We start from the raw sequence: 19,697 nt of genomic DNA on the forward strand, positions 1-19,697 counted from the left end.
GGTGGGTCCCAAGACACTTCTACATCCCAGAAAAAGCCTTATTGTCATACCTGTAAACAGGTGGGGCATTACAAAACAGATAGCTGTTGTCCCAAGAATGGCAATAAGGAGAATATACCTCCAGGTAAGGCTCCAACACCTCCTGTCACTGTTAGCAGTGGTCCCCCAGGTGGTGGGAGCACCCCCAAGAATTTGGGTGGGTTTACTTTTGGAGGACAGGTGGACTCTGGCCTATCCAGGTCCCCTAACTCAGATACTCTTGTCTATGAGACTGGCATGGGGTTTGCCAATTTCACAGCTTGCCCAAACACTTTGAGCAAGTATAGACAGGAGCCCCTCATCAATGGTTTGAAAGTTGAGGCCTTCAGAGACACAGGGGCTAGCATCACCATGGTGGCTGAATGTCTAGTCCCCTCAAGGCAACTTTTACCTGATGCCAGATATCAGGTGACAAACATTGATGGCATAGAAACCAATCATCCCATGGCCGTAGTCAATATTAGCTGGGGAGGTGTCACTGGCCCAAAGAGAGTGGCAGTGTCAGCAAACTTGCCTGTAGATTGCCTACTGGGTAATGATTTGGAAATCTCAGTCTGGGCTGAGGTTGAACAGCAAACCCATTCTAGAATGGTAAATCTCCATGGAAAGGTTAGTGGGGCTGTAATGGCTACAGCCCCAATTCAAGATGTCCTTCCTGAAAAGGTTGGGAGGGCTGAGCAAACCTCAGCCCCATCTTTAGATAACTTCCCTCCTGAAAAGAGTAGCAGGGCTGTACTAGTAACAGCCCATACCCAAACTGAGTCTCCTCCTGAAAAGGTTGGTGGGGCTGTGATGGCCACAGCCCAAACTCAAACTGATACATGGGTAGTGAAGCCTGAAATGATGGATCACTCCACCCAAACAGAGAGCATTGAGGAGGAAGAGAAATCTCCCTCCCACCAGACTTTAGGAAAGGATCAGCCTCCTCAGGGAACTGATCTTACCCCTGATGAAGGAACTGTCCCAGAGGTTGTTAGGCCTGGCCTAACAGAGCCTCTGATGGCAGTGGACCCTTCTCAGGTGGGACCCAGTCTGGAGCAGGTAACCTGCCCCTCTCTACCTTGCCTTACTCAGCCCAGGGCTGCAGAGGACAAGAAGGACAGTGAGACCCAAAGGCCCCCCTGTCAAATAAAGCACCCCCATCAACAGATTAGGGGCACCGAAACTAGTAGCCCTAGTGAGGTGAAAACTTTAAAAACTCCTGAGGGATCCCCCTTAAAAGCAGTTAGGGACCTCCCCCAGATGGATATTGTTGGGCACAGCCAAACCTGGGACCAAAAGGCCCCAAACCTGACCTGTCCCTCCAGTAAGCCAAACAGAGGGACCCAGCCTCCAGCTTTAGGTAGCCAGAGGTTGACCCTGAGAGCACAGTGCAACTCAGTCAGAGAAAGAAAGGCACACATGGTGGAGAGTGATTGGAGGAAGCTGAGCCCTACAGAGGAAACTCACTTCAGTACTCCATCTCAACACCAGCCTTTGACTTTGCAAAGACACACCACAGGTAGAGATTCCCTATGGTGGAGACCCTCAGATACCCTTAGGGTGAGGGATTGCTTAGTGGACCATGAGACAGGGGGTTACCAAGCCAGAGCTGGTACTTCCTTATATGGCCACTTAGGCAATATAGGCTTACCTGGTCAAGGATAGCCTTATCTCCTTTCGTTTGGGGGGGGGTTATGTAGGAAGGTGGATATCTGACTATGGTTACCCCCAAACTTTTTGCCTGGTGTTTAGCTGGTTTTTGACTTAGTTGGCCTGTGATCCTGCTATTCAGGGCCCCAGGCTGATTGCTCTCTCCTTAAAATGGACTCCATGTACCTTAGGTGCATAACACAATTGGAATTGGTTCACCTTATAGGCCCCTGTAACAGTGTACCATAGGTACCCAGGGCATAGGTGTAGCCAAGGCCTACCAGGGGCTGCAGCATGTATTGTGCCACCCCTGGCCTGGCCTCCATATTTGACACAACTGGCTGATCACTCAGCTGGGGTAAGTTGGTGTAATCACCTCTTACTTAGGTACAGTATGCCTGTGCCTAACCCTAAACTGGACACATGTGTTCCTATCAGCCACTCCTATGGAAGGCCTCATCAATCCTGGAGGCAGAGTGCTTGGAAATATGTGAGATGGTGCTCTAGCATGAGCTGAGCCTGTCTGCAGCTGTCGGGAACCACTCCCTAAGCTGTTCCGGGATATTGCCATACCATATACTCTTAAGTGCATTATAATCCTCGCGGTTAAATGCTATCTTTGGTTTGGCTTTATCAAAACATGTCGAGTAAGGTGTCATACGAATTGGAATACTATCCCCTCGCCAGTTCTGGCGACGGGGATAGCATTCCACCCTTCTAGAGGGACACGACATGTGTGTAGCCTTAACCCCGGTTAAAGTTAAACAGAGCCTCAGCATCACAAAATGGATGCTGCCACCACAGACACATGTCTGACCTCCTGCTGCTGGGAGTCCTTCCAGCGAGGAGGGCCTGGACAAAGGGTTTCCTGCCTGGGGAGGTGCGAGCACCACCCCAGACAGGGTTTTGTGTATTGGGTAGGACAGGGCTGAATAGATTGAGACATGCCTGGGGCACACAAGGTGTCCCTGTGCATAAGCCAGCCCAAACCGGTTCTGGGGCTTTCCAGCCCCAGTCCTGGCGAGGAGCTGGACAAAGGAGAGGGGGTGTAACCACCCCCCTTCCTGGTCCCACCCATAGGGGAGGGACCTAGCAGGAGATCCACCCCTCAGATGGGAATAAGAGAGGGAGTAGTGCCATTGCACAGCAGATCATCCTGAAATCAACTTAAAACTAAGAAGAAGACTGGACTTCGACATTCTGCTGCACAGAAGACTGAAGAAGAATCTCCCTTGTGGCCAAGGAGTGACCACCCTGTGAATACAGGTACCAACCAGCAACTCGACGTCTGCTTTGCCGCCGCCTCCCGCTGGAGCCTGAGCCCAGAGCCCAACAAGAACCAGATTCCCAGACCTCTCAGAGCCCGATCCACAGTCCCTACAAAGAAGGGACCCGTGGAGGCACCGAGTGACGTGGGACCGGACCTCTTGGAAGACACTCGAAAAGCTGACTGCGCAGCTTCTGAGGCATCCTCGACGTTGTGCTTTGGGGACTGAGAACCCCCACCACCGAGCAGCCCTTGCACCGAAGATCAGCCCTCCAGCATCTCCACGATCTGCGTGGGGCCCTTTTGCATTGTGCCACTCGACGCGCCATCCCGGCCACTAGCCACGTGGTCAGCGGCCATCTTGGCGACGAACCCGAAGATTTACACAGCAGGTCTGGTTGCTCCAGACCTACCCAAGCTCCTGTAAAAAGGAGCACCCGCTCTGACCTTGCTGGTCCGAGTGAACAGCATCTTTCAACTTCTGCCTGGCTTGCCTTTGCCAAGGCCTGTTTGCTCCGATCAAGGTGCCGACACCGCCAACAGCGAGAAGCCTACGTGGGACAGCTCGTGACCGACTCCTGGACGTCCTCGACCCCGGGTATCCACGTGGCTGCAGAAAGAAGCTACCCGACAACGCCTGTTTGCACCCGACATCGCCTGGTTCCAATCTGGTTCCACGGTAGTCACTGGCTAGTGACTTTGAACATTGTCCCCTCTGCTTTCAGGTCTTCACATCTTCAGATCCACCCTTGGATCCACCGGAACTCTTCTCATCGAGCCGCCTGCAGCATCTTCAGCTCCAAGCACCATCGACCAGCGTGACGAAACCCGACACTACTTCGACCCTGTGCACCCGCTTCCTGTGGGTGAGGTAACTCAGCTCCGCCGGTGCTCCTGCACTGGTACACATCCCAAGGGCCTGTGTTTAAAGTTTCAGCTCCGTAGGTCACTCGGAAGGTTCCTAACTTTCTAACTTTGTACTTTTTACGCACCATAGACTTTACATTGGAAAGTGCGTGCACTTTGAACACTGCACCGAGTCCCGTGGGCCTCTCCCGACTTAGTTAACTCCAGTCTCGAATAGCTCCAGCGATTCCCAAGGCCCTAGGCCTCTTCACTTTCCTATTGGTATCTCTTATACCACTTTCTTAGTATATGGTTTAGGTGGCCCCTAGGGCTCATCCATATTGTGCAACTTTTGTGTATTTTAAACTGTCTTGTGATTTAACGCTTGTGCTTCTGTGCTCATAAAGAGTCCAGGGGATTTTAATAGTTAATAAATCAATATATATTTTCAATATATATCTGTGTGGTGTCCCTTTCATTTGGTATTCAAGGGGGTTGTGTATGGTATAACAGCTGGCTTCACATGCCTTTCAGAGTTTAGCCTAAGACTGCTTTGTCCACGTTACCACTAGGATAACTGGTCTACAAGGTTGAATTACAACCATCATCATAAGGGTTGCTTGGCATGGTACAAAGTGATCACTAAGAATTAGTGAGCATTATATACCAGGCCAACTTCTCACACTTAGCTTCACAATATTATGTTTCTCAATATTCTGCCCACAATATTGTTTTTAGGACACTATTTCGATACTTCACATTCTACCATACAACCGGGTTGAGTTGATTAAATAATGTCTATAAATATTATGTTCTACTCTCAGGGAGATTTCAGATGTTAGTAAAGTTATTTTGGGTGGAGAGGTACCTATAACAATCTGTATTCTTCTTCGATGCTTCTGTAAATGCCATAGAAGAAATTGGGAGTTGGGTGGTAATGGAAAATACTGTGATTTCTGAAACAAAATCTATACTCAGAGGAGATTTCACTGGAGAAGTTTCCTTCACCATACTATGCATATCTTGGAGGAAATGCCACAAATTGAGACTTCTCAAGATCTAGCACTTACTCCAGATATTTAGGGATTTTCCATTACACCCTGACTCAAACCCACATTATAAGACTTTTGTCTGAGTTGCAATGCGAGTTTAGTTGTCAGATGAAAATTAACCAAGAGTGATACCTGCACATGCATCGGATGTAGGTTCGTGACAAAGCTGGTTTAAGTCCCTGGACATTTCAGAAAAGTCACGGGAGTAGAATGAATCACCGAAATCCCCATGAACAACTGGTTTGACTGAAAAAGAAAGAAAAACAATGTGTATAGTATAGGTAGAGGTGACTTATACCAGGAACAAAATTACAGTAAAACCATTCAATTGTCGCAGAATGTTTCTAATCAATTTTAGACAAAACTATAACACTTGCACTGGTTACTACCAATGTGCATCTTTGAGGTACCTTAAACTTCAGTGTTTGACTAATCCTCCTTAAATAGCACAATTTAACCCAGAGAACATCTCTAGGTACTGAGGTCATTCCACACCTGCATTAGAAGAACAGTAATGTTTAAGGTTTATGTCCGAACATCAGGACGAAAAACATGTTCCACATTACCATATGAAGCATGCGCTCATGTTTTGTAAACCTGGACTGAGAATACATCACATTCCTTCAGGATGAATCTGAAGCAATGGTCAGTCTGGGACTGATGCCCAGAACACTTGAGGGTGGCTTTATGTCAGACTATCATTGTCAGATGTATAGTATTTCCTAAATGTTGTGTTCTAAATATTATTTACAAAAACACTGTGGCATTAGGTTTAGAGTTTCCATTATTAGCACAAACATATTTAAAAAACAATATTTATGTCAGATGATATAAAACAATGATATTCTGGTACCACACCATTATGGTCTGCCTGGGCTTGTACATGACTTAAGTGGGGATAATTTCAGGTGGAAATGTAAAGGCCAGAAAGGCGTTCTTAAAATGTAGCCCCCATGAAATGGAAGGAAATTTCTAGTACTTGACAAAAGTTCTATCTTTTTCACCACACATACCAGTCAAACCACAATATTTTGCACCATTTTCAGCCTGGATTTAGGGTTAATTTGGAGACCTTCATGGAGCTCTCAAACACTTAGGTGCAAGTTGACACTTACCACGCTTGTTTATTAGGCCTGAGCCAGTTCACAGCTTGATGAGTTTGGTTTAATTTATGACAGTGGAAATACAATTGAAAGCAGTTGCTATGTTATAGAGTCATGGTTATAATGGTGCTAAACATTAAATTATTTTTTAATGAATAAGGTGCTGCCATTCGCTGGCTAAAGAGTAAGGTGGATCTACTTGCATTTATTAAAGATGAACCCTTCAAATGTGTTTGATGTTATTTCCACTTAGCTCCAAAGAACGGCCTTTGTAGAAAACGGGACAAGAGCATGACATTACTGAGGTGGGTCGAAAATGTAGGCAATAGCCATAATATTCTAGGAAGGTTTTGTGTTGTTCAATAGGAGGGTTGACCAGACACCAGAACTTGAGCCACAAGTGAAGAGCAGTCAAATAAACATTACATAAAACTGGAGGCAAAGGAGAGAGCAGAGGGACCCTAAAAGTAAGGCCAGCGATGGGGCAAAATTCAAGCTATTAGAAAGTGGACACTGATGGTTAACTAAGATATAAGGAATTTCCACAGGAATTGATTATTCAGGTCCATTTCCCTTGGATGCTCCTCATTCTGGCCCACACTGTCACTTGTAGGTTTCCACAGACAAAGCTCTGGGTGAAAGTATACATCTCCTAAATCTGAAGGGGCCAGTAACTGCTATTATAATTGACACTGGAGTTAAGTGGCTACTCTTAAAGATGGCCTTCCTAGCACTCAACTCTATTAGAGGGTATCCTGTCAAAGGCTGTTCCTGTGGTCTGAACAAGTTGCAAAGTAAACCTATGTAGTCCTACTCAGTTGTTTTAGCGGTCCACCTCCTTTCTTCAGTGGAAGATCCCTCAAAGTCTTCTGAGGAGCGGAAGCATGGGTGGTATGTGACCTGATGCACTTTTATAGTTTTCACTCACTAAAAGAATGATCTAGCTCTCTTAATGCTCCTTACTGGTGGACTCCCGTGACAAGAGCTCTGGGTTTTCTTTTGCTGAAGCAAAATCGGGAAAATATGCTTTACAATGTACACACAAATAGTTGTGACAAGCCAACGTTATTACATGAAATGTGACTAAGGGAGTGGGTATTTAGTTTTCTCTGAATAGAAAAAATAAATGGCCCTGGCGCAAAGGGCGTTTACTCCTTTCACATGAGTTACGATTTAAAATTTTCCCTGCCTTTCATAGCAAGCAAGAGCTGGAAAACTGAGTGATAGTGGTAAGGTCCTCAATAAGGCACAATGACTGTCACTGTAACATGATGGTGGACAAGCACCAGGTCAAAGGTCTAGAGTAGCAGAGCCAGCAGAGGTTCCGGTGGCTTACACCAGGCCCTACCCTGACTCTAAATAGACCAGGGGAACCACAACTTTGGCTTCCTCAAGTACTGTTGATTAACTGTGGTGCTTCTGCACCACCAAACTCGACATAAGTTCTGATGTCTGGAGAAAGATTACTGACCAGAACCACATATGCAATAGTTTGTGCAAAGTTTCATCTCTCTACCTTACTTGCTAAGAGTATTGTGTTAAGAAGATATCAGAGCAGTACAGATGGGTGTACTCAAAAGCAAGAAAGGCTTTCTCAAATGATCACCATGTACAATGCTGTGTATTGAAAGATCATCAAACTCACATGAACTCATCCGCCTACTAAGTTCTATTTCTTCTGAGCTTTGCTGGTTGCTGTGATATGCCTCTTCTTCATGCGTGACTCTGAATAATATGTCTGGAGAGACTGCTGGATGAAAAGCTACAAAGACAAACAAATGTGGTTATAAACAATGTCTCCTGATTTTGTTTTGGAAAAGTAAACATAAACATGACTGAAGGTGAGGACCACCATACTAGAGCAGCAGAATTTAGCAGAACTCACATTAATTTCATTGTGATAGAGAAAGTGCAGCCACAATATGTAAACCATTACATAGATCCTACTACATCAACACTTACCAATAAACTGAATACACTATATCTTTATAACACTTACATAGACACCAGTGCATTGGGATGGTGACATTAAGTGTTTATTTTAGGGTTGGTTAAGTAAGGGGTAAAGATTAGATTGATGGTTGAGATTAGTCTAGGGGGTCTACAATAAGGGTAAGAAGAAAGAGTTAAAAATATGGTCAGGTTTAGGGTAAGGGTCTGAATTTGACTTAGAAATAGTATACGGTTAGAGTTTCACATTAACTTTCGAGGAAAATGTGGGTTTGTGCTAAGGGTTTGAGAAAGGAGAAGGTTTACACTTACCGTCTTGGTAAGGGTGTACATGTAAGTTCTATGGCAAATGGTAGGATTTGCCTTAGGGTTAGGGTCAGGGTATCAGATAGCATTAGAGGTAGCATCTGAGGCAGATAATTCCAATTTACGGTGAATCAAAGTCAGGATGCCTGCTATATGGGCAACTCATTACATTAGAAAAATAACAAAGGGCCTGATTTAAATGTAGGCGGGCGGCCCGCCATAGCGCCATGGGTTTGGGGTGAATTACCCCGTCCCCATAGTGGAGAGGCTGCTTAGCTAATTGATAAATGAACACCATGCAGGAGATCATTTATAAAGTAATTGGCAGTGGCCTCCAGGTCCTGCTCATTCAAGCCTGATCCAGTTGCCACCTTTTGACCAGGTGACACAGCTGGCGCCTGGGTTCTCCCACCCAAATTTCTACCGCTCATCGTTCTTCCGGCCAACAAAAGCTTCACCCTTCCCAGTACCTAGTTAATGCAGGCTGCAGTGCAACAATGCTGCGGGTGCACCAAAAGCACACCAAAGGGAAGCCCGTCTGCGTCCATCCATGACTGGACTGTGCCCAGAGACAGAAATCCTGGCCCCAAGACCATCCAACGCAACACCACAGTCACAGCTGTCACGGAGCCATCAAACACAACCACCTCTCCTTCGCGAACTCAACAACACACACTGGCAAACACGCTGCTGCTGAGCATCCCCCAGCACCATGGTAAGGCCTTTCTCCTTCATCCATTGTGATTTCACCTGCGACACCTCAGACTCCAACACCACCACCTCCAAAAAATCGATGCACGCCAAAACCACCACCCTACACCAACTGTCCACCATGCTCCTAAACTTCCTGTCTCACTGGAAACACTCCACCAAAATCTGGGCCCTCTTCAACAGCAACACACCCAACCTTCTCTTCCTGACCGACACATGGCTCAACCCACCCTCCAACCCGGACATTGCTGCAGCCATCCAGCCTGCCTACAAAATCATACACCAGGACCGAACCCACAAACTAGGCGGAGGACTCACAATCATCTACAGAAATGCAATTGACTGTACAACCCCACGGACTCGGACAACAACCTCATGAAACACCTCCACTTCAAAATACAAACATACTACAACGCCACCCCTAACAAACCCTCGCCTACCGTCCCCTGGACCCCAGAGCAGAATTTTGCAACCACATCGCAGACTCCATCCCTCCCCTCTCCATCAGATCAACCAACTACATCCTCATCAGGGACTTCAATTTTCATCTGGAAGACACCACAGACCCTACCTCAACTGTCCTTCTCAACAGCCTCAGCAACCTCAAACTCACCCAGCTTGTCCAAGGTCCAACCCATACAGCAGGCCACACCCTTGACCCTGATTTTCTCCTCCAACAGGATCACCACAACCAACATGACTCCGCTCACATGGTCTGACCACTACATCATACATTTAAAGACAACCGGCCACCAAGACACCCCATCAGAAATACCCAAAGCATCATCAAGACACTGGGGCAAAATATCTGAAGAAAACTGGACCAAGGCAAATATAGAAACGCCCACCGGGGACCCCGATGTCGACACCTAGCTCTTCAATAAATGGCACAACAGCTGCACCAACCACTCCGACCTATACAAACAACCCAGCTGGTACACAAAAAACCTCGGGGAGTCCAAGCACCACTGCAAAACCTAGAAAGAAAATTTGAGACTCACAAATACACCACCGCAAGATTCACTTACAAAGCCAACCTCTACCACCAACAACTATGAGATGCAAAGAAAAAGGCCCTAACTCTTAGAATCGAAGCATGCTCCAACAACGGCAAAAAACTCTTCACCGTCGCCAAGTAGTTGAACAATTTTGCAGCTGCCAACAAAGACAACATCCCATAGAAAGCACTCTGCAACAACCACTCAAACTTCTTCTAAAAGAAAATGACCAAAATCTACACCACATTCTACCCACAGCATAACAATACCAACTCCCCCACCAGCCGGACACTTCCTTCATTGCAAACAGCAGCTAAGAAAAGAAAGCCCCTCTCGGCTGAAGAAACCACTGCCCTATTGAATACTATCCACTCAGGAACCCACTCAGATCCATGCCCCCACTTCATATACAACCCAGGATGAACCACCATCCCCCGTGATCACCACTGTCAACACCTCCATATCCATGCCACCTTCCCATTTTGCTGAAAAAATGGAGTAGTCAGCGCCCTATTGAAGGAACCAACAGTAGACCCCAAAACCCTCAGTAGCTACAGACCCATCTCACTCCTACCTTCTCCAGTGAAAGTCATGGAGAAAGTCATTAATGCTCAACTCGCAGATCACCTAGAACTCCATCATCTCTGAGACAGCTCTCAATCAGGCTTTCGCACCAACCACAGTAGAGAGACAGCCCTCATTGCGGCAACAAATTACATCAGAAGCATCCTAAACCGAGGAGAAACGGCCCGACTCATCCTCCTCCACCTCTCCGCAGCTTTTGATACGGTCTCTCACAAATCACTCATTAGAAAGCTTCTACACTTAGGTATCAGCGGAACGGCCTCAAGTGGATATCCTCCTTCCTCACAGAAAGAACTCAACGAGTAACACTTGCCCCTACACATCAGAACCCAAGAATCTTATCTGCGGATTCCCTCAAGGATCGTCACTCAGCCCAACACTCTTCAACGTCTACATGACGCCCCTCGCAGACATCATCAGAGCCCACGGCATCAACGTAGTATCCTACGCCAACAACACACAGCTCATCCTTCCTCTTACCAACTCAACCAGCACCGCCAAATCAAACTTCGCCAACTGCATTAGGAACGTCACTACTTGGATGAAAAACAACTGCCTCCAGCTAAACACAGACCAAACCTAAGTCCAAACTTCTGCAACACCAAATAATCCCCCCGGGAAGGCTCTTGGTGCCCCTCTAAACTTGGCCTTGCCACCCACCCCGGCGGACCATCCCAAGAACCTCAGGATCATCCTGGACACCAACCTCACCCTGAGCATCCAGATCAATGCCGTCTCCTCATCATGCTTCCACATCCTAAGATTGCTACGCAAGATTTTCAAGTGGATCCCACTGAACACCAGACAAACAGTCACAAGGCTCTTATCTTTAAATAGACTTGATTACGTAAACACCCTCTTCATCGGAATCCCAGCCCATGTCCTACGTCAACTTCAGAACGCCACCACCAGGCACAACCTGAATATCGCACAAAATAACCACATCTTTTCACACCTCAACAATCTCCACTGGCTCCCAGTCCATAAAGATGTAGGTTCAAGCTACTCACTGATGCCCACAAAGATCTCCACAACCCTGGTCCAGCTTACCTCACCGACGGCCTCAACTTCTACCAATCCACTAGACACTATTGATTTGCATCCCAGACAAGAGCACACCTCCCTCGCATGAAGAAGACCAGAAGCAGAGGATGCTCCTTCTCATACCTAGCAGCCAAGACCTGGAACAAACCCCTGACACCCCAGAACCTCCTCCCTTGCTCATCGATTTCCGAAGGAACCTCAAAACATGGCTCCTCCAGACAAAACAGGTATGATCTCATCCTCCCTTCTCAGGACTGCCCTACTAAGCGCCTTTCTACCCTCAGGGGTGAGTAGCTGTGATCTACAAATTCACTAAGAATTACATAGCATAACAACAGGACCCTCCATTATGGCGGTTCTTGTCAATGCATTGTTTGCTACGGCCTGAGTCGGAAGAACACAGCCCTGCAGCAAACTGTTTTTTTTTCCTGTTCTAAAAGACAGTCCTGAAACGGATTTCCTGTCCCCCAAGGCGAGAGGAGCATTACAATGGTTTTCATTGTTCAAGAAACAGTAAAAAATGACTACATGTCGCTGATCTAACTTGGGTGGACAGACATGTAGCCATTTCTTCTACAATCTTTACTCCCCAGAGCCATTGGAGAAGTTTGGCCTTAGTGGAGTCGATGCAGTCTTTGCCGTGGAAAAACGTAAGGTCCACTCACAATGAAATTTGGCAGGCTGAACACTATATTGGCATGGAGGGATCTCCGTCACTGTTGCGACGGAGTACCCCCTCTGCCAATATATAAATCAGGTACAAAGTCTGTTCTGTTTGCAATTACCTCTCAGAGAAAGGTTTTACTTTGTCCTACTTACATTCAATAGGATAATGCATGTTGGCTCTCTCCACATCCAGTGTATCTTGGGTGTATTCTTCTTTCACCTTGTAAATCCGTAGTAAAGTGCTTGGATTGACAATCTGATAGCCTGTCATTAAAGATGTGTAAAATGTCTTTTAGAACCTGAACTAAACAGTTGATAGAGAGAAACAGAGAAATAGAGAGATGGATCACATTGAGGCAAAAATAAATTTACTGAAAAACAATAGGAAAGAGGATACATTTGTAGAGAGTGAGAGAGAAACGAAAAAGAGAATGAGCTCTAAACTGAGAATGTGAAGAAATTGAAGATGATGTAAATAGAATAACATATACACACAGATAGCATTAAAGAGACAGAAAGAAAAATCAATTGCCAAGAGAAATTACAATCGGGCCCTAATCCTGGTGCACTTAAGCTAGCATTTCCAATTTTGAGGTCTGACCTGGCTGTTTCACCAGCCTCAAGTTTTAAAAACACACACACACACACACATATATATATATATTTACATCTATACACACACACACACACACACGCGCACACAGACTGAAAAAAATAAAGGTTAAAGCAACGTTATTGTTAGGTATGGTAGTAATAACTTATATTTAAAAAAAACTGAAATTCACAACAAAAACAGAGGTTAAAGTGATGTTACCGCTAGGTTCTCAACTGATCTAAAACTAGTATTTAAAAAACAAAGAACCACTACATTTCTTAAGTTATAGTTTACTGAGTTATTTATAACTTGCCCCCCATGCACAGCTTATACCCTCACATTTTACATAACTCATCACATAAATGACATCATTAAGATATTACTGATGAAATCTCAAAAGACATCCTTGACGACATCACTGATGATATAACTGATAACACCAAGTAATGTATATCATAAAGTTATTGAGTCTACACGTGTAGGTCCATAGCACTGGAACAGAATAAGTCCTGGAGAAAAGTGTGATTGTGCATGTTTAAAGTTATATGGTGCACTGTTTACAAGCCATTAAAGCCTGGGGTGCAAGTATTACTCCATGTTAAACAAAGTAAAGGCTGAGTGCAACTGATGTGGATTGCAGAGGTATGTTTCTAAGAAGGTGTGGCTTGAGGCCACAGCCTGCTCCAAAACATCTGTGAGAAAGGCCAAAGCTTCTGATGACAACAGGTTACCCACAACTCGATATCTGGGAATGTGCCCATGTTAAACAGCCATAAAACAGTGCTGTAGATAAATTCGATGTTGTCATGATGTTTCTAAGGTGTGGATCTTTATTTCCAACACTTTGCTCAAGATTTCAAGGCACTAAAGATTGCTGAATGATGTCAAACATAGACTGTCCTACTTAGAGGTGGTTTATCTCACAATGGGGTTGTTAGCATGGTTCTAAGGATATATGCAAATGTGACCATGTCAGGAATGTGAGTAGTGTGTTTCACCAAACTATGGAGGGTTGTCCACAGGGCTTGGCAAAGGGTGTTTTTTCAAAGGCATATGCATACCTTTGGACTTTTGTGACTTAAAACTGTGATGTGAAGTCTTCAAGAGGGTAATCCTATAAAGGTGAACCATAAATTGGCCTTAGTGGTAGTGTTTAGGATTACGTTAAATTAAAAAACTCTATAGAGCGCTGTCACAATGACTGGATAATCTCCCAATGCTGTGTCTCCTACCCTCCCCTCCTCTTTCCCACCTTCATTATCTGTATACTTCCCCTACTCCACCCCCTCCCCTGAGTCCCTCACCTTGCCTTCTTTTCCCCTTACGTATTTGTGCTTATTGTGTATCTCGACCGTACAAGTAACTATGTTGCCATGCTCTAAGAACTGTGTAACCTTTGTAACGATGTAACCTGTAACTATGATCTGATGCTCATGTAAAGCGCTCTGATACCTCCGGGTCTAGCCAGCGCAATATAAAAACTTTTTAAATAAATAAATAAATAAATAATTAGCTCAGTAAACAAAAAAATTGAAATTCTTTTTTTTATTTTTTTAAACATTCGTTTTATGTCAGTTCAACACCTAATTATAGGATTATAGAATACTTTTGTTTGTTTTCTTCTGAGTGAATTTTTTTTAATGTAAGCTAAGAGCTTATTACCATACCTAACTACAATCGTACTTTAACCTTTGTTTTTTCAAGTGACATTCTGAGTTTTAAAAAAATCATATTCAGCCAACACCTGTGTTGGTTACCAAACCTTCATGGGTGTACAACCCACCAAAGCACAAGGTCTATTACCAGGGCCTGCGACCCCAAGCTTGCCCCGGGGGTTGGCAGCAGGTCACAGACATCTAGCCACGCCAGAGATACCCATTCCTAAGGCTGCGTACACTGAGGGGGGTTGGCTCTGTGACCAATGTACTGTGGGCGTCCAACCTCCTGCTGTGCATGGCCGTCAGCCATGTCTAGCAGGAGATTTACCACAGGGATTGACCACAGGGTTTTGGCCTTCCACGCAAATCCCCTAACCCACTGTTTCTTCCTTTTTATTTAAGAATTGTTTTGGGGTACTTCCACAATATTCACCACACAAGCTTTAACCCCATGGTACTATGCATCTTCCCCTGTGAAGCTGGCACGATACCCTGGTACCATGGGGTGAAGCTTAAATGAAGAAGCACCACAGTACCTCATAGGAAGACAGCGCTGCCTGTAAGCGGGAGTACAACAATACATAAGGCGCAAAATAGTTTTTTAGATTTTGGCTCGAGACAGAAGGAAATCCTTCTGGGCACCCGCCCCTCAGCGAAAGTGTCTGGCATTCATGGTTTCTCTACCATGGCCCCCTTATATCCTATTTTCTAATGGCCGCTGCATCATTTTCCTTTCAGTTTCGGCCAGCCAATGAGATCCTGCAGTACCAAAATGGCCCAATGAGAGAAATGGCTCCCTTAGCAAATCAAAAGGTCCTGTTTTATAACATTCAGTAGCATGGCACTCATGCAGGGCCTAGCATCCATATATATCTCTTTTAACATCTTCAAGCTCAACCTGATCACCTCTTTAAGAGCTAATTTCTCAAAACCACTGAATGGATTCACATCAAATCACAAAATGCACGCTTTCTGACTGAAGTTCTAACGTTCTGCCAAATTTGGTGCAATTGCATGCAACCATTTTTCTATATTAGAGAGCAAAATTAACTATGGGAATTAACATGATAAATCAAACAATTGGTACCACCCATTTTTTTGGGCCCCTGCTTCACAGATGGCGTGAAATTTTCCATGAAGGAATTGAGGTGAATAATTATTTTTTAGGAAAGTTTTGCAATGATGCGTCAAATGGTGCCAAAGTTATGAGTGAACCATAAAAAATTCCTTCTGTAATACAAAGGTTATAACTTAGTTAAAGTTAGGAAAAAGTTTTTTTCCCTATACAAACCATGCTTAAACTATACAAACTTTATTAATTCTAAAGTTATAGTAATAACTTTAATTTACAATTTATCCACCACCTTCAAAGTATTATAATTAGCGCACCATGTTACACACTGTTTTCAGCTCGCTAACCAGACAACACTAACTATAACTCACCTAGTCTAGTAGAGGGGTATAGAGTTTTGAAGAATGGGGTTATATAGAGTGGAGGAGAGTACACTGGAGTGGCTTAGAGTGGGAGTAGTGAACAATGGAGTGGCATAGAGCGGTTAGGGTAGAAGCATACAGCTCAGTGGCATACAGTGAAGTGGTGTAGACTGGAGTGGTGTACTGTAAGGTGGGGTAGAGTGAATAGCATACAGTGGAGTGGGGTAGAGTGGAATACCATACAGCAGAGTGGCAAAGATTGAAGTTGCATACATTGTAATAGCACAGAGTGGAGTAGAATAGCGTAGAGTGGAGTGTCAAAGAGTAGAATAGCGTTGAGCGGAATAGCTTTGAGTGGAGTGGCATACAGTGCAGTTGTGTAGACTGGAGTGGCGTACAGTGGAGTGGGTTACAGTGGATTAGCATATAGTCGAGTGGCATAGAGTGGAGTGGCGTCCAATGCACAAGCCTAGAATGGAGTGGCATAGAGTGGAGTGGTGTAGAGTGGAGTAGCATATAGTGGAGTGGCATACAGTGGAATGGCATAGAGTTGAGTGGCGGACAGTGGAATGGCACAGAGTGGAATAACATATACTGGAGTAGCATATAGAGGAGTGGCATACAGTGGAGTGGCGTACAATGAAGTGGCATAGAGTGGAGTAGTGTACAGTGTAATAAGGTAGAATGGACTGGCATAGAGTGTAGTTGTGTACAGTGTAACAGTCTAGAGTGAAGTGGCGTACAGTGGAGTGTTGTACAGTGGTGCGGCATAGAGTGCAATAATGTATAGTGGAGTAGCGTACAGTGTAGAGGCGTATAGTGCAATGGGGTAGACTGGAGTGGCATCTAGTGGAGTGGGATAGAGTGCATTAGTATGCAGTGAAGCGACGTGCAATGGAATAGCATAGAATAAAGTGGCATAGGGTGGAGTACCATACATTAAGTTAAGTTTAAGTTTGTAGATTTATATAGAGCGTCTTATCACCCATTAGGGTATCCAGGCTTTGTCCATAGCTATGTGGAGATTACTTTATTTGCCCAGAATCACAGGATGTTGAGCCGACGCTGAGACTCGAACCAGGATCCCCAGCTCCCGAGGCGGCAGCTCTGGACACTGTGCCATATCTTCTCACTGGAATGGCGTAGAGTGGAGTAGCATACAGTGTAGTGGCAGACAGTGGAATACCGTAATGTAGAGAGTTGTAGAGTGGAGTGGCATACAGTGGAATAGCGTAGAGTGAAGTGGCGGACAGTGGAATGGTGTAGAGCGGACTAGTGTATAGTGGAGTAGCATCCAGTGGAGTAGCATACAGTGGAGTGGCGTATAATGGATTGACATTGACTGGAATGGGATAGAGCGCTGTTATTAGAGTGTAGAGTGTCATGGCATACAGTGGAGATGCATATAATGCAAGAGTGTAGAGTGGAGTGGCATAGAGTAGAGTCTCGTACAGTGGAGAGGCTTAGAGTGGAGTGGCGTACAGCGGAGTAGCATATAGTGGAGTGGTGTACAGTGGCATGGCGTATGGATGTATTTGAAATTTAGCAGCAATGTACATTATGGTGTGAAGAGTAACGCAAAACAGCGAATTGCGCTGCCTTGCATTTCTCCAGATTTACCAGTCAATGCAGGGCCACGCATGGTGGCCTTGCACTGCTTTGTAGATCTTAAGTATTGCCCTGCCCATGTGACACCATGCGTGACACACAGGTACTGCAATCCAAAAATACAGCTAGGCCTTAGTTATATTTTAGGCAATAGTATATCGCAGATACCTTGCAGTGTACCGTGGTACATGGCAGTGATAAGCAAGTATCTCATTGGGCAATGGCCATTTTTAGGGACTGAAAAGGTGGCCATATTACGTTTACTACACTTTGGCTGTGTTCAGTGTTAAGGCCTTAGATATAGGTAAGTAGTAGGTCCCTACCTAATAAAATGTTTATAAAGTGGTAATAGGAAGCGACATTTTTTTTTATATGAATATTTTTATTAAATATGTTTCCATTAATTCTACTAGAGGAGAGAACAGAAGTGTAACACACCCCAATGTTCATTTCAAAGATCCAGAAAAGCAGTAATTTACAATAAAAATGTATATAATTACGTGATGGAATATACAACTAATGAGATGCAGTAATCACAAGGAAATGGCTCGGAGGATAAAGTGAAAGAAGTGCTACGGGCAAAAAACACTGCAAAACATAAAAAAGCATATTGATGTTGACTAGTCTGTTCCAGTATCCCGTAATGCCATATACTTCATTCACGCCTCACGGGTAGAAGAGAGACTCAGGTGACAAAGCCAACATGCAGATAATGGATCCCATGAAAGAGGAAAAACAAGGGCTAGAGAATTGAAATGAAATCATTTAAAACAGCTTATAGAAAGGAATATACCGAAAAAAGGCCTATTTATTCCCCCATATAGATAAATGTGCTACACCCCAGCCCACATATGAAGAATGCAAAAAAAACAGTTGATGCACAGAATGTAGAACAATGTCATACATTCACCCCAGTACAAGGATCTGGGCATAAATCCATCGTTTTTTTGCACTCCACACCACCCTGGGTTAGACACTGGCTATATGCAAATCAGCTCTGACCCTGTGCCTCATGGGAGCAGTCCAGTCCGAACTACCAAGCCATGTCTTTCCAAGACCGGAATCAAGCATCCAAGGACCGGTTTCTGGCTATCAGCCTTCTTCAGCCTGGATAGCTTGACTCCAGTGGTGTGGAGAGCCTGGGACTCACGTCTGAGTATACCCAGCACACTCGGGGTGAAAATTGCAAAAAACACAGTTGATGGACAGAATGTAGAACAATGTCATACATTCACCCCCGTACAAGGATCTGGGCCTAAATCCATCATTTTTTTGCACTCCACACCACCCTGGGTTAGACACTGGCTATATGCAAATCAGCTCTGACCCTGTGCCCTGACCCTGTGCCTCATGGGAACAGTCCAGTCAGAACTACCAAGCCATGTCTTTCCCAGACCGGAATCAAGCATCCAAGGACCGGTTTCTGGCTATCAGCCTTCTTCAGCCTGGATAGCTTGACTCCAGTGGTGTGGAGAGACTGGTTGAGAGTATTCTGCTTAATTTAGAGACTCTGTCCATCACCACCCCCTGTTGTTTAATTATTTTGTCCACCATAAGCGTGGAAGGGTATACTCAGACGTGAGTCCCTTGCTCATTGCACCATCAGGATTCAAGCAAGCCGGGCCGAAGACGGCTGAAATGCCAGAAACCTGTCCCCGGAAGCTTGTTTCATTCCCAGTGAAAGAATTGGCTTGGTAGTTTGGTTTGCCCTGTTCCCATGATGCACTGGGCCAGGGACAGACTAATTTGCATATAGCCAGGTTCTGAGCTGGGATGGTGCAGTGAGCTAAAAACCGGTGTTGGATTAAGCCCTGATCTCTTGACTGGGTGAGAGTATTCTGCTTAATTCAGAGACTCTGTCCATCACCACCCCCTGTTGTTTAATTATTTTGTCCACCATAAGGGTGGAAGGGTATACTCAGACGTGAGTCCCATGCTCATTGCACCATCAGGATTCAAGCAAGCCTGGCCGAAGACGGCTGAAATGCCAGAAACCGGTCCCCGGAAGCTTGTTTCCTTCCCAGCGAAAGAATTGGCTTGGTAGTTTGGTTTGCCCTGTTCCCATGATGCACTGGGCCAGGGACAGACTAATTTGCATATAGCCAGGTTCTGAGCTGGGATGGTGCAGTGAGCTAAAAAACGGTGTTTGATTAAGCACTGATCTCTTGACTGGGTGAGAGTATTCTGCTTAATTCAGAGACTC

General features: G+C 45.1%; 1 protein-coding gene across 6 annotated transcripts in view; it reads right to left on the reverse strand.

The window, feature by feature from the left end:
• The window catches only part of LOC147690360 (uncharacterized), a 178,687-nt gene that overhangs the window by 79,265 nt on the left and 79,725 nt on the right, over positions 1 to 19,697 (reverse strand). For all 6 annotated transcript variants that reach the window (XM_086937993.1, XM_086937996.1, XM_086937994.1 and 3 more), the window contains exons 3-5: positions 12,353 to 12,463; positions 7,585 to 7,701; positions 4,969 to 5,082 (exon numbers count right to left, since the gene is read on the reverse strand). In XM_086937993.1, coding sequence (XP_086794119.1) covers positions 4,969 to 5,082; positions 7,585 to 7,701; positions 12,353 to 12,463 — 342 coding nt within the window. The remainder of the gene's footprint in view (positions 1 to 4,968; positions 5,083 to 7,584; positions 7,702 to 12,352; positions 12,464 to 19,697) is intronic.

This window comes from Lissotriton vulgaris, chromosome 9, assembly GCF_964263255.1.
Source record: "Lissotriton vulgaris chromosome 9, aLisVul1.2, whole genome shotgun sequence".
Lineage (NCBI taxonomy): Eukaryota > Metazoa > Chordata > Amphibia > Caudata > Salamandridae > Lissotriton > Lissotriton vulgaris.